General features: G+C 49.3%; 1 protein-coding gene across 4 annotated transcripts in view; it reads left to right on the top strand.

The window, feature by feature from the left end:
* Positions 1–5933, top strand: part of AP3B2 (adaptor related protein complex 3 subunit beta 2) — a 50447-nt gene extending 44514 nt beyond the window's left edge. For all 4 annotated transcript variants that reach the window (XM_003901326.4, XM_009210818.3, XM_031668397.1 and 1 more), the window contains exons 17-26: positions 276–384; positions 723–846; positions 1241–1418; positions 1573–1633; positions 1980–2086; positions 2291–2519; positions 2962–3046; positions 3295–3392; positions 5239–5377; positions 5512–5933. In XM_003901326.4, the coding sequence (XP_003901375.1) occupies positions 276–384; positions 723–846; positions 1241–1418; positions 1573–1633; positions 1980–2086; positions 2291–2519; positions 2962–3046; positions 3295–3392; positions 5239–5377; positions 5512–5662 (1281 nt within the window). In that variant the 3' untranslated portion in view covers positions 5663–5933. The remainder of the gene's footprint in view (positions 1–275; positions 385–722; positions 847–1240; positions 1419–1572; positions 1634–1979; positions 2087–2290; positions 2520–2961; positions 3047–3294; positions 3393–5238; positions 5378–5511) is intronic.
* Positions 5934–14455: the final 8522 nt, after the last annotated feature.

The raw sequence follows: 14455 nt of genomic DNA, 5'->3' as shown, positions 1-14455 counted from the left end.
TCCCATGCCCTGTCTGTGTCCCTCTGCTTCCCCTGTGTGCTGTGCTCCTGGGCCTTCCCATGTTCTGTTTCCACCTTGGTTTGGCAGTGCCCCTCTGTGAGCAGCATCCCCTCCCCTCCATGGACAGTGCCCCTTTCTTCCTCCTCTGTTCTTCCCTTTGTGGGACAGACCAGGTAGGGCCTCATGAAGAGGTGGAATAAAGGGTAAGGGCTTGTGCCTGCCTTCCTTCTCCCCAACCATTATGAAATGACCCTGCACCCTACTCCCATCTCCAGGTACCTGAATGGACCAAGTGCTCAAATCGGGAGAAGAGAAAGGAGAAGGAAAAACCCTTCTACTCGGACTCTGAGGGGGAGTCAGGCCCCACAGAGTCCGCAGACAGTGGTAAGCAGATGGCAGAGCTGGGGTCCTCTGTGCTCCCGCCCATGTGTCTGCATGACTGGCTATATGAGGGGTGTATGTATATGGTCGTGTGTCTAGGGGTGTGCATCTGCTTGTGAGTTGTTTGTGCACCTGAGGGATTCATGTTCCAGGTATGTGTGCTTGTGCAGGTTTCTATCCATGGAGTCCATCTGTGTTTCTGTCAGTTCCAGCTGGCATGTAGGGCTGGGGGCAGGTCAGAGAGGGTTCAGTACTGAATCTGAAGGTGGAACCCAGGTGCCTGCTCTAGACCCAAGGAGGCCTGCATATGAGGGAGGAGGCCTCATATTATTTCTCCACAGACCCTGAGTCTGAGAGTGAATCAGACAGTAAGAGCAGCAGCGAGAGCGGCTCTGGGGAGTCCAGCAGTGAGTCTGACAATGAAGACCAGGATGAGGATGAGGAGAAAGGCAGAGGCAGTGAGAGGTGAGAAGGGAGCCAGCCAGATGGCGGGTGGGGTTCCGGGGGCTTTCCTGAAAAGAAGGGCTAGCACTGAGCTTTAGCCAGTCTCCTAAGAGCCCCTGAGTCCCTTATGAGCTGGCTGGGGTTGTCAGCTCACATGACAACTGCTTTCGCTGGCTGCAGGAGATCTCTGAGGCCTCGTGGGGAGGTGTGGAGAAGCAACCAGGGGCCTGGAGCCTGAGCTGGCACAAGCTGGCTTCAAGCTCTCATGAGGTCCCTGCTATAGGACTTCAGGTGTGAACCCTCCTGGCCCAGGCTCCCCACTCCACTCCAGCTTTTCAGCATTTCTCCTGCTTCTGTGAAGCAAGGAGGGGGTGTCCAGGCCAGGCCTGAGCCCACCTTTCCCACTCTCCTTCAGTGAACAGAGTGAGGAGGATGGTAAGAGGAAGACGAAGAAGAAGAAGGTGCCAGAGGGAAAAGGAGAAGCGTCATCCTCTGATGAGGACAGTGATTCCAGCAGTAGCACATCAGAGTCCGAGATGACATCAGAGTCCGAGGAGGAGCAGTTGGAACCTGCCTCCTGGAGGAGGAAAACAGTGAGAGCCTTGGGACAGTCAGGGTGTGCTCATGGGCCAGACTCAGACATCTATCTCTCTACCATCCAGAACAGACCATGACATCTTCTTCCCAACCCAGAACATGCCAAGGTGCTCCCCTTACCCACACCCATATCCCATTTTTCTCTTTCAGCCTCCCAGCAGCAAAAGGGCCCCTGCAACCAAGGAGATCTCCCTGCTTGATCTAGAGGACTGTGAGTTTGGGTGGTAAAAGTCACAGGGGAAAGGAGGCCTGGGGAGCATGAATTAGAACGGCCCACAGGGATTCTGGATCAGGTTCCTCAGGTCTTGTGGGAGCAGGGGAGCAGACAGTATCTTCAGGCCTGAGAAGGCGGCAGCAGGGCTGACCTCCCCAGGTCTGGGGTTGAGGTCTAGGGATGGGTATTTTGCCAGAGCCTCCAGGCAGGCATGTGCGCGTCCCCCCCCCCCCCCCCCCCCGCTGTCCATGGTGCTGAAACGCGTACTCCTTGATCCCTAGGCTCCCCGCTCAACCCAAGTCACCTTCACTTTGCCTCATCATAGTCTTATCTACTCCCACAGTCACCCCTCCCAGTGTCCAGCCTGTGTCTCCCCCAGCAATTGTGTCTACCAGTCTGGCTGCTGACCTGGAGGGCCTGACACTGACAGATTCCACCCTGGTACCGTCGGTGAGTGGGATGGAGGAGGTGACTGGGCTGGGGCAGGGACACATCCCTGTGCTGCATCCTATGGTATGGATGTGTGTGGGGGGTGGGTGTGATGGAGGATGTGATAGCTTTGAGTCCCAGTTGCTGGATGGCCCTAGGGGACAATGCTGGGACAGGCTCGCTCTGTCTTGCTCAGTTCTGTCCTTCCTTACCCCTCCACTCTAGCTTCTGAGTCCAGTGTCGTGTGTTGGGCGGCAGGAGCTGCTGCACCGGGTAGCTGGCGAGGGGCTGGTTGTGGACTACACCTTCAGCCGCCAACCTTTCTCTGGGGACCCCCACATGGTGTCTGTGCACATCCACTTCTCCAACAGCTCTGATACCCCCATCAAGGGCCTGCATGTGGGCACTCCCAAACTGCCTGCTGGCATCAGCATCCAAGAATTTCCTGAAATTGGTGCGAAGGGCTTTGGATGGGGTGGAGGAGGAGGCTCCTGGGCAGAGTCAATCTTTCTGTGGTTGTTGATACCCTTCTTGTGCCAGGCCAGGGGCCAAGCTATAGGGACACAGAGATAGCATCTAATGTGATCAACACTCTGGTGAACAAGACAGATTATGAAATAAGCAAGATCACATCAGGGCGGGAGGTGCTTGCAGCAGCAGATTTGAGCCTTGGTTGTTTTAGGACTAACTTAAATGTGGTGAGGGTGAGTGGGGGAAAGCAACCTTAAGAGTTCAGAAGGAAACCAGGAACAGTCTCCAGGGGCCAAGAAAGCCAAGATTCTGTAGAGGGTTGGTCAGCTGTAACAGTGGAGGGGAGAGTAGGGCTAGGCTGGGTTCTAGACCTATCAGGTGATGGTGGTCCTCCCTCTCCCCTTCACTGCCTTATACCACTTCAGAGTCCCTGGCCCCTGGAGAATCTGCCACTGCTGTAATGGGCATTAATTTCTGTGACTCAACCCAGGCAGCCAACTTCCAGCTGTGGTATGTGCCCGACTCAAGGTGGGGGTGAGAGGATGGGCTGGAAAGGGTCAGGGTAACAATGAACCAGAAATGGAGGTGGTACTTAGTGGGGATACATCATGATTGGGTGGGTCTGGAAGCTATCTCAGGCCCTCATTCCTCACCTCACTCTCTCACTGCCTCCAAGCTGTGCCTCTACACAGGGTGGGAGGTGAGGGGAGAGATGACGGCCTTAATTCTTCTCCCTCTGTTTCCTCCCACCCTTCCAGCACCCAGACCCGACAGTTCTATGTCTCCATTCAGCCACCTGTTGGGGAGCTGATGGCCCCTGTGTTCATGAGTGAAAATGAGTTTAAGAAGGAACAGGGTGAGTGCTCCCTGGGAGTGGGCAGAGAGGGAAGTATAGAAGCTGACTCCAGAACATCCAGCTTGAATGGTAGGGAGAATGGTGGTGTCCTTCATCTAGACCAGGGGTCAGCAAACTTTTTCTGTAACGGGCCAAAGATAAATGTTTTAGGCTTTGAGAATCATGTGATATCTGTTGCAGTTACAACACGACTGTGGCTGTTGAAACATATAAACATCCACAGACAGTATGTAAATGAATGAGTATGGCTGTGTTCCAAGAAATTTCCATTTATATTTATAGATACTGAAGTTTAAATTTCATATAATTTTCATGTGTCATGAAATATTAATCTTCTTTTGATTGCTCCCCCAACACTTAAAAATAATTTAAAACATTGTGGGCCATACAGGTGGTGGGCTGGATTTGGCCTGGAGGCTGTAATTTGTAAAACCTCTGGCCTACAAGAAAGAAGAGTGGCTTGGGCAAGGGAGGAGGGAAGATCATGGTTAGTTTTGGATAAACTGATTTTGAAATGCATTTGGAAAATTCAGCAGGAGCTATTTAGTATGCAACTGAAAATATGGGTCTATGCCCAGGAAACACTTTGAAGCTGGAGTCATGAGCATAGAGGTTGTAATGGAAGCTGTGAATATGAATGAGATCACTCTGGGAGGTGGGAGAAAATAGGAATGCCAAGGACAGAACCTTGGGGGAAAACCTGAATTCTGCAGAAGAAAGAGGAGGAGAGGGATAAGAGAAGGAGCACAGGGAGAGGTGGGAGGAGAACCAGGAGAGACAACAAGGCAGAAGGTGTCTGCAAACCACAGTTACCGAACACCTTCAGAGTCAGCGTATAAAAGGCTACTGCCAACCTGAGGGAGAGAGGGTCATTGCTAAAGGAGGGACAGAGGCCAATTGCAGTGGGTTGAGGGAGACCAGGGCTCAAGTAAATGGGGTCCTCTTTGGAGGACTTTAGCCATGAATGAGGAGGGAGACAAGGCATTGGCACGATGAAGGATCTCGCTTCTGGAAAGGATTTTTTGGAGACGGGAACACTTGAACATGAACAGATTGAAGGAACAAATACAAGAAAATGTTATTAGTCAGGAATGAAGGGGATGGAAGAAACAGGAGAGGGATGTCAGTTTCTAAAAGGAGGTGAAGAATGGGGGAAGTAGCGGAAGGAGGAAAGAGGCTCAAGAGAAGACTGTTGGTGTGCAGGAGGGCAGATGGAGGGGCTCCCACTGGGGGCCTAGAGCATGTGAGTGGAGAGAAGTCAGCCCTGCAGAATGAGGAGTTCTGGGGATGCTGGGAAGGTTTGGGGGCTTCAGGAGCCCTGACTAGGTCTGGAGCTGCTGCTGCAGAGGTACAATTAAAATTGTACCTGTGAATGCTGCATGTGACTACTGGATTCTGGCTGAGAGATCACAGCAGCCACCTGTCATCTTTTTGTGAGGGCTTAGCCTCCAGGAGCTGAGTGGGAGTTGAATGTGGGTTGGAGGGCCACCCAGGAAAGATCAAAGGGTATGAGGTTCAGGATTGGGGAACCTTTTAAGAACTGACTGGCCACTCTCAAGGGGCTGGTAGCCCAGATGTCTGATGGAGGAAGCGCCAAATCAGTCTTTGGTAACAACATGAATAAAGGCCTGGGTGGGAGGGGTACAGAGGCTAACGAAGGCTTCCTGATGGAGGGCCCAGTCTGAGAGCGAAGTACCGTCTCCCCAAGACTGATGATTTAGATTCTGACCTGCCCTTTGCATGATACCTTCCCAGCCTGGGAGAACTTGATGCTTAGTAAGCAGACCCAGGTGCTGGCCTCTTTACCCACCACAGCCTCTGCCCTCATCACGACCTCTGCCCCCAGGAAAGCTGATGGGCATGAATGAGATCACAGAGAAGCTCATGCTGCCAGACACCTGTCGGAGTGACCACATTGTGGTGCAGAAAGTGACTGCCACTGCCAACCTGGGTCGTGTTCCTTGTGGGACATCTGATGAGTACAGGTACTAGGCCACCAGTAGAGGGGAAATGATGAGCATGGGGGCCCTGGTTTGAAAGAGGAGCCCCAAGCGCTGATCCCCTTCCAAACACAGTCACCCTTAGCAGCTCTTCCCCACCCCTTCTACTCCCACCTCAGGTTTGCAGGGAGGACACTAACCAGCGGAAGCCTCGTTCTGCTGACCCTGGATGCCCGGCCAGCTGGAGCTGCCCAGCTGACTGTCAACAGTGAGAAAATGGTGATTGGCACCATGCTGGTAAAGGATGTGATACAGGCTCTGACCCAGTGACTTCCAAGTGCTGTGACCTCTTTGGCTCCTATCTGTACCTCCCCATGACATCTGGGCTGTCAGTCCCTCTCACCTTTCTCTCATCATCATCCTCATGCCAGATAGCATTCAGGGTGTCCTCTCTCCCTCGGGAGGACCACGCCTTCCCCTAATCCCCTCCCCATGTGTTCCTTAGTGATCTGTGCAGAGGGAGATGGCAGTCACTCCCTTCAGTCCTCCCAGCTCTCTGTAGCTATTTATGTAACACTCTCAATAAAATGTCTTCTCTCTAGCTGCTGGCTTGCTTTTCCTTTTGGGGGTTTGGAGGAGAGCTGCTAAGGGTGACTGTGTTTCGCCCTTGTGACCTTGTAGGGGAGGCTATGACTGCTTCTCAGGAACAACTCTGGTTGAATCCCCAAGGTGACCATCTCTGGGTCAGGATGCCTAGGAGTCTGCAGGCATCTCTGTGGAAGAGACATCTGGACTGGGATGGGAAAGCAAAGCTGGAAGAGCACCTTGGTTCTTTTTTTTTTTTTTTTTGAGACAGAGTCTTGCTTTGTCGCCCAGGCTGGAATGCAGTGGCCGGATCTCAGCTCACTGCAAGCTCCGCCTCTCGGGTTCACGCCATTCTCCTGCCTCAGCCTCCCGAGTAGCTGGGACTACAGGCGCCCGCCACCTCGCCTGGCTCGTTTTTTGTATTTTTTTTTAGTAGAGACGGGGTTTCACCGTGTTAGACAGGATGGTCTCGATCTCCTGACCTCGTGATCCGCCCATCTCGGCCTCCCAAAGTGCTGGGATTACAGGCTTGAGCCACCGCGCCCGGCCCCTTGGTTCTTTTTTATAGCCTCTGCAAAAACAAGTCCTCTTCAATGGCTGGCAGACCCCCTTAGTTCTTCTTATGGTCCCTTGGGAAGAAAGGACTCATAACATGGGGATTTCCCCAAACACAGGTGCTCAGTTCAACATATGTCAACTACCTCCAGTTAGGTGGCCTGGAGGCCCCACCTGAATGGGGTACTGACCCACTAGTCATCTTAGTGGAATAATAGAAGATGTATAACTGTACTTCTCAAGTCAGTTTGTGGCAAGTCACCTGGTAATCCTATCACACGCAGATTCTATTAGTAGGTCTAGGATGAGGCCTGAAATTGCTTTTTTTTTTTTAAGTGAAAGCAGCCGGGCATGGTGGTTCACGCCTGTAATGCCAGCACTTTGGGAGGCTGAGGCGGGCGAATCACGAGGTCAAGACCAGCCTGGCCAACATGGTGAAATCCCATCTCTACTAAAGATACAAAAAATTAGCTGGGCATGGTGGCATGTGCCTGTAATTCCAGCTACCTGGGAGACTGAGGCAGGAGAATCGCTTGAATCCAGGAGGCAGAGGCTGCAGTGAGCTGAGATCATGCCATTGCACTCCAGCCTGGGCAATAGGGTGAAACTCAGTCTCAAATAATAATAATAATAATAATGTGAAAGCAAGTTTATTAAGCAAGTAAAGAAACAGAAGAATGGCGACTCCATAGGCAGAGCAGCAGATTCTGTACCTGTGACAAGACACCAGCATCTGGTCACACCTGGAACAAACCTGGTGGGTGCAGTGGGGGTCAGGGCTCTCCCTGACACCTTTTCTGGTGAAGAAAGAGGCTGAGTGAGCAGTGGTTCTAAAAGGTATAAAAAGTGTTCTATTAGGATGTGTTCTGTACCTTCCCTTCCCCTGCAAAGTCTATGATCAAATAAGTTTAGGAATCTTAGATTTAAGTGAAATAAGTTCATTTCCCATAGGTCTTCTCAGAACCTTTACTATGCTAATGTACACTGTGACCACCTCTCAGCCTGCAGTGTTACTCAAACTTGGTTTTGATCTTGGAACACTTTGCTCACATCATCTTGATTGACTGGGTTACAAGGAACACACTCCAGTGATAGTTTGAGATGTTGTACCTCAGCCTCTGATCCTCTGTGACCAAGACTTCAGGCCCTTGGCCATACTGTCCCACAGCCCTGCCACTTAGACATCCCTGAGCACATCTGTTCACGGGTAAGATGGGGTGAAGCAGGTGTGGCTGTCCTCTCACGGAAGGAGAACAAAGGCAGTGCCAGGGGACAGCCCTGCCTCTGGCTCCAGGGACTTGCTGGGCACTGTGACACCAGAGAGCTGCTGGAACTGCTGCTCCCCTGAGAGCCTGGGGCCCCAAAGTCTCCCTGGGATCACTGTTTTTGTCACTGCAGATTCTGAGATGATCCTCCAGTCAAAAGTAAGATTCAGTCTTACTTTTGCCTCTGAATCAGCACTATGCAGAGCACTGAGAGAGGGTGAGGGTGATTTTCTAAGAAATTTGAACAAGAACCATCAGAGAATCCCTTACCCACCTTTATTCTATATCAAAAGCCCCAGAGTAGAGCTGGGCATGTGTCTGTAGTCCCAGCTACTCAGAAGGCTGAGACTGGAGAACTGCTTGAGGCCAGGAGTTCAGGGTTGTATTGCACTATTATTACACCTGTGACTAGCACTCCATCCTGGACAACCTAGCAAGACCCCATCCCTTAAAAAAAAAAAAGTCCCCTTTTTAAAAAAATGGGATTCTGTAGGAACCAGAAGTACAAAAGGCAAGTCCTTTAACATTCCTCAAGTACAGCCCAGGTTCCCAGAACCTCTTGTAAAGGGCACTGGGATTTCCAACCCTGAGAGTCCAAATAGTTGGAACCTTCACGGCTCTGTGTTGGTGTCTCTGGAACGTGTCCCAGGCTTTGGCGTTAGCAGTAGCAACTCTTCATAAGGAAATGGTTCTGGTGCTTGATGGAAGAGAGAGGCAGGAAGCAGGAGAGCAAGGTGTGGGCAGGGGAGAGTATGACTGCAGAAGGAGCCCAGCGGGGAGCGCTGTGCTGCTGGTTGAGGCTGGGCTGGGAGATTGGTGGGGCAGCAATTTCCCATCCAGGAGGGGCACAGGGCCTGTTCTGTGCTGAGAGAATGGTCTGGAGTGAGAGAATCTTAATCACAGAGGAAGGGGGAGTGGCTGCCCCAGCTCTCATCCCAGCCCAGCCCATCTCTTCCAAGGCCATACCTCCCACAACCCTACCACATGAGCATCCCTGAGCGGGTGTGCAGGGATGAGATGGGGGCTGCCCAGCATATACAGGAGGAAGCAGGTCAGACCTGCAGGGGCTGGGGGCCCCCACATCCCCCAGGGCATTTTCCCCAACCCATATCATATTCTGTATTTTATCACTGGCCCAAGTCTTTGCCACTGTGGTGACACTTTGTCCCCAGGTTATTAGGGGCCTGGTCACAGAGTGTCTGGATCTCAGTTGGCAGGGAAAATACTTCCCACGAACAGCTTTTTTTTTGGGAGACAGAATCTTGCTCTGTTGCCCAGGTTGGAGTGCAGTGGCACAATCTCTGCTCACTGCAACCTCCGCCTCTTGAGTTCAAGCAATTCTTGTGCCTCAGCCTCCTGAGTAGCTGGGATTACAGGCATGCGCCACCACGACCAGCTAATTTTTTTTTTTTTTTTTTTTTTTTGAGATGGAGTCTCGTTCTGTTGCCTAGGCTGGAGTGCAGTGGCGTGATCTCGGCTTACTGTACCCTCCGCCTCTCAGGTTCAAGCGATTCTCCTGCCTCAGCCTCCTGAGTGGCTGGGATTACAGGTGTGTGCCACCATGTCCAGCTAATTTTTGTATTTTTAGTAGAGACGGGGTTTCACCATGTTGGTCAGGCTGGCCTCGAACTCCTGACTCGTGATCTGCCTGCCTCGGCCTCCCAAAGTGCTGGGGTTACAGGTGTGAGATACCGCACCCAGCCTAATTTTTTTGTATTTTTAGAAGAGATGGGGTTTTGCCATTTTGGCCAGGCTAGTCTCAAACTCCTGAGCTCAGGCAAAAGACCTGCCTTGGCCTCCCAAAGTGCTAGGATTATAGGCATGAGCCATCGGGGCTGGCCAGTCATGAATAGTTTTGATGGGGCAACCAGGGAACTAGCCCAGGGCTGTGGGATTCAGGTGGGGCCCAGGACCACAGGACGGACTGGGAAGCACTCTTAGGACTCTGCTGGTGCAAAGGAAGGGCTGCAGAAAGGGGCCTCAAAGTGGATAGAAGCACAGGGACTGGCACAGAGGCAGAAGGTGCCCTGACAAGGATGGGGTAGTGCATCAGTGGGGATCTAGGAGGTCTGAGCCTGACCACAGGCCTTGATGGGTTAGAAGACAATGAGCTCAGGGAGGGGCTGGGAACTGGAATCTAGTCCAGGATGGCTTCAAAACAGTACCCAGGCAAATTGGCAAGAGAGACAGCTCCAGTCTCCAGCCAGGCTGCAGCACCTGGCTAGCCGCAGTGGCTGGTAACCCTGGGGAACAGATCCATTTAGAGATACCAACGAAGCCACTACAAGGACCCCAGAGTTGCGACATTAGTTGTGCCCATGCTTGAACTCCCATCTATCTGGCGACTAAGGCAAACCCCTGCACTAGTTCAGCCTATTCTGCTGGGCATCTTGAGAGTCACCTCCCCATAGTGTCTCTTCCACATCAAAAGGATGGGTGTTGAGGGTGGAACTCAGAGTGGCAGGACTTCCCCTGTCCTGGCTTGGAAAGGAAAGGGAAAACTGGAAAATTCTGACCCACCAGAGGACCTTGGCCTGGGTCTTCTTTTTGTCACCACCTGGTCTTTTGGCTCCCAGAGTCAAGAGACGGATGGTGAATTGGTCCCTGGGAGGGTGGATCCCAGGTTGGGATATGGAGAATAAGGATTAAAAGTGGAGTATCCTCAAGGAAAAGCAGCAGCGTGTACCTTTTTGGGTCTTCTACTTGATGGTTCTGGTTTGACCCCAGTGTCTCTCCCTGCATCCCCAATCCCACGGTCTGTCTAGTAGAAGAAAGCACTTAGGGCTGAACATTTTTATCCTGACCTTTGGGAACCCCCATTATTTTCCCTTTACCAATTGCCCCCTTACTGCAGAAGATGCTGTGGTGTCACTGAGGCTTCACTTCCCTATGGCATCTGAAGAACAGAAAGAATGGTTCTCTCTGTCTAGGCCCCAAATATATTACGCCTCTGGGTTTGGGAATTTTTTTTTTTAAATCTTAAGTTTCAGTATTTAAATTTATGAATCTGTAAACTTATATAAATTATAAATTTATGAATATTTAAATATAATATTCCTACATAAAATTGTACAGATTACAAGTGTTCAACTTGATGCGTTTTCACAGACTGAATAACCCATGTAAACAGCATCCAGCAAGAAAAAGCGTGGCAGCTCATCTTCCTCATGCCTACTTCCAGTTTGGGGCAGTGTTTCATTTTGCTGAGAGATTACAAAGTCCTGAAACAGTCTGACACCAGGCTCCAAGTGGCAGTGGGATTCCAGAAGGCCAACATGAACTTGTGTCCAGCAATGCCAACACAGTGGCAGATGCTTCTCTTTGGGGCTACTAGGGATGTGTTAATAACAGCCTCTGTGGGAGGGGCAGGGTATGTGGAAATAGGAGGGTTGTCTTGTTTTGGCTGCAAAGAATGTAAGGAAACAACTATGGGGGTAAAGAAACTCTTAAGAGCTTGGGTAAGATGACCTTGATCTAATCTTGGATGTGCTAAGACCCCAGCATCTGCACCTTCAGAGGGAAGTCAGGGAGGGAGAGGTGGGGTTGGTGTTTCTCATGGGTACCAAGGCAAGACCAAGACCCTGGACTCCTGACCCACACCAAGAAAAAAAGTCACATACTCTCAAGTAAATCTCTAAATGTCTCAATTTCCCCAGCTGCAAAACAAAGGGGATGGCCTCTCCGTGTCTCTCGGCATCCACGAACCCATTACAAGCATCTCAGGACAACCAGCACTCACCTTCAAACTCCAAGATGCTCCCCAATGATCTTTGCTACCTGGTATCTGTATCCTTGTGTCATTCCCTTCCACATATTATCAGTGTTGGTGTATGTGAATAACAGGATACAAATGATGGTATGTCATTTCTGAGATTAGGTCATAAAATTCTTTGCACCTCCATCTTGATTGATCTCTTCCTCTCAAGCCAGCTACCATGTCTTGAGCAGCACTATGGAGAGGTCCACGTGACAAGGAATGGAGGCTTTTGCCGGCACCCACTTGAGTGAGCTTGGAAGCTGATCTTCCAGCCCAAGGCAAAGCTTCAAGTGACTGAAGTTCTGGCTGATATCATGACTGCAACCTCATGAGAGACTCTGAGCCAGAACCAGCCACATAAGACATTCTCTGATTCCTGACTCCCAGAAATTGTGCAAGATAATAAATATTTGCTGTTTTAAGCTGCTTAGCTTTAGGGGTAACTTAGTAACAATAAATAAATAATACAATCCAGCCTTCCACCCATCTCCTAGGTTCCTAGGTTGTTGGGAAAGCCCTCAGGGAGCCTGTATCCCTGATTCTGGCCTTCAGAGCACTCTGCTCCCACATTCAGTGTCTGAGTGGTATGCCTGAGTTGGCTTCTACTGGCTCATAAGGGCTGACTGTTATTACATTCAGGAATTTGGTGAGCCAGATGATGTTGCACTGGCAATTTGAAACCAGCCACGGTGGGAGTTTTTGTGCCATGGAAAGAGGCAAATGCTACAAATCACTTCCCTCCCCCAGCCAATTGTCAAACATTTACCAGCACATCACTGCCCTTAATTATCCCCATCTCTGTCTCTTTAAAATATTATGTATTTCAAGTTTAAAGACTAACATAACTACCTGTATACTAATCACCCAATTTAAGAACTGAAGCACTCATCAGTTCAGCACTCATCAATTTAATGTCCCCAATACCCCTCATTTCATGACTGCTTCCTTTCCCACCTGAAGCAAATCATCATTCTGAATTTTCTGTTTGTCAATGCCATCCCTTTTTTTTTGTACTTTTACTATATATAGATGTGTTCCTAAACAATATATTGTACCATACTTTGTGATGGTGGTGGGTACTACACGTTTTCAAATTTTATATAAACGGCATCTTAAAGTATGTTTTCCCCTACATCCTGCTTTTTCACTCAATATTGTTTGTGAGTCATGTTGATGTGATCTGCTGTATTTCATTTACTTTTACTTATATATAGAATTCCACTGTATGACTATACCATAATTTATTGATCCACTCTCCTGTTGGTGGGCATTTAAGGTTATTTTGTTTTGTTTTTGCAACTATTAACAAACAGCTAGACATTTTTACTCATGCCTCTTAACATGTATGAAAGTTTCTCTAATATATTTTCCTAGGAATGGAATTGCTGGGTCATAGAGTATACACTTTTTCAAGTTAACTAGAGAATCCAAATCGCTCACCAGAGTTGCTATACTTCACATCAAGAATATTTCTAGCAGCTTTATTCATAATAGTCCCCAAACTGGAAAGAATTCAAATTCCAATCAATAGAAGAATGCAGAAATAAATTATGGTGTATCTATACAATGGAATACTACTTAGCAATACAAAGGAACAAACTACTTCTACATGCAGCAACATGGATGGATCTAACATGTATGTTGAATGAAAGAAACCAAAAATTATATGAAATCTACAACAGGTTAAACAAACCTGTAATGAAAAGCAGTAAAGATAATGGTACCTTGAGGAGGGAGGCATAAAGTGGGAAGGGGCAGGAAGGAACCCAGTGGGGGTTCTGGAGAGATTCTATGTCTCGATGTGGGTGGTGGTTACCCCGGTATACACTTAAGATTTGTGCACTCTGGCCAGGCACAGTGGCTCACGCCTGTAATCCCAGCACTTTGGGAGGCCGAGGCAGGCGGATCACGAGGTCAGGAGATCAAGACCATCCTGGCTAACATGGCAAAACCCCATCTCTACTAAAAATACAAAAAAAATAGCTGGGCGTGGTGGTGGGTGCCTGTAGTCCCAGCTACTCGGGAGGCTAAGGCAGGAGAATGACATGAACCCGGGAGGTGGAGCTTGCAGTGAGCCTAGGCAACAAAGCAAGACTCCATCTCAAAAAAAAAAAAAAAAAAAAAAAAAGATTTGTGCACACTATGCATTGTCTTCTCTCCATTAAAAGTATTGTCTTCTCTCCATTAAAAGATGTGAAACATAAAAGCACACACCAAAGTAGCTGAACCAGTTTACGCCCTCACTGGCAGTGATCCTGCTACTGGGACAGTGAGACTTGATCATTTTTTCCATTTGAAAAGTGTGGCATGGCATCTGATAGCGGTTTCATGTGCATTTCCTTGGTTATTGATGAGGTGGGCATCCACTGATGTTTATTGGCCATTTGGATTTTCACTTGTGTCAACTGCCTATTCCCATCTTTTGCCCATTTTTCTATGGAGTTGTGTTTTTTCCTCATTGATTATAGAAGTTCTTATATAGTCTGGAAACTAGTTCTTTGTAAATACATGGATTGGAGATATCTTCTTCCAGTCTATGGCTTATCTTTTCAAGCTTTAAACAGTATCTTTGGCCGGGTGGTTGCTCACGCCTAATCCCAGCACTTTGGGAGGCCGAGGCGGGTGGATCACAAGGTCAGGAGTTCGAGACCAGCCTGGGCAACATGGTGAAACCTTGTCTCTACTAAAAATACAAAAATTAGCTGGGTGCAGTCGCAGGCGCCTGTAATCCCAGCTACTCTGGAGACCGAGGCAGAAGAATTGCTTGAGTCCAGGAGGCAGAGATTGCAGTGAGCCAAGATTGCGCCACTGCACTCCAGCCTGGGTGACAGAGAAAGACTTTGTCTCAAAACAAACAAACTCTTTTAGTAAACCAAAGTTTTAAATTCCAGTGTGGTCAAATGTAGTGCCTTCCTTTACATCCTGTGCTTATTGTTCCAAGTTTACGAGGTAAAAAAAAAA

Source organism: Papio anubis, chromosome 7 (assembly GCF_008728515.1).
Source record: "Papio anubis isolate 15944 chromosome 7, Panubis1.0, whole genome shotgun sequence".
Lineage (NCBI taxonomy): Eukaryota > Metazoa > Chordata > Mammalia > Primates > Cercopithecidae > Papio > Papio anubis.
The sequence above is the reverse complement of the archived record's forward strand: the minus strand, read 5'-3'. Positions and strand labels throughout refer to the sequence as shown.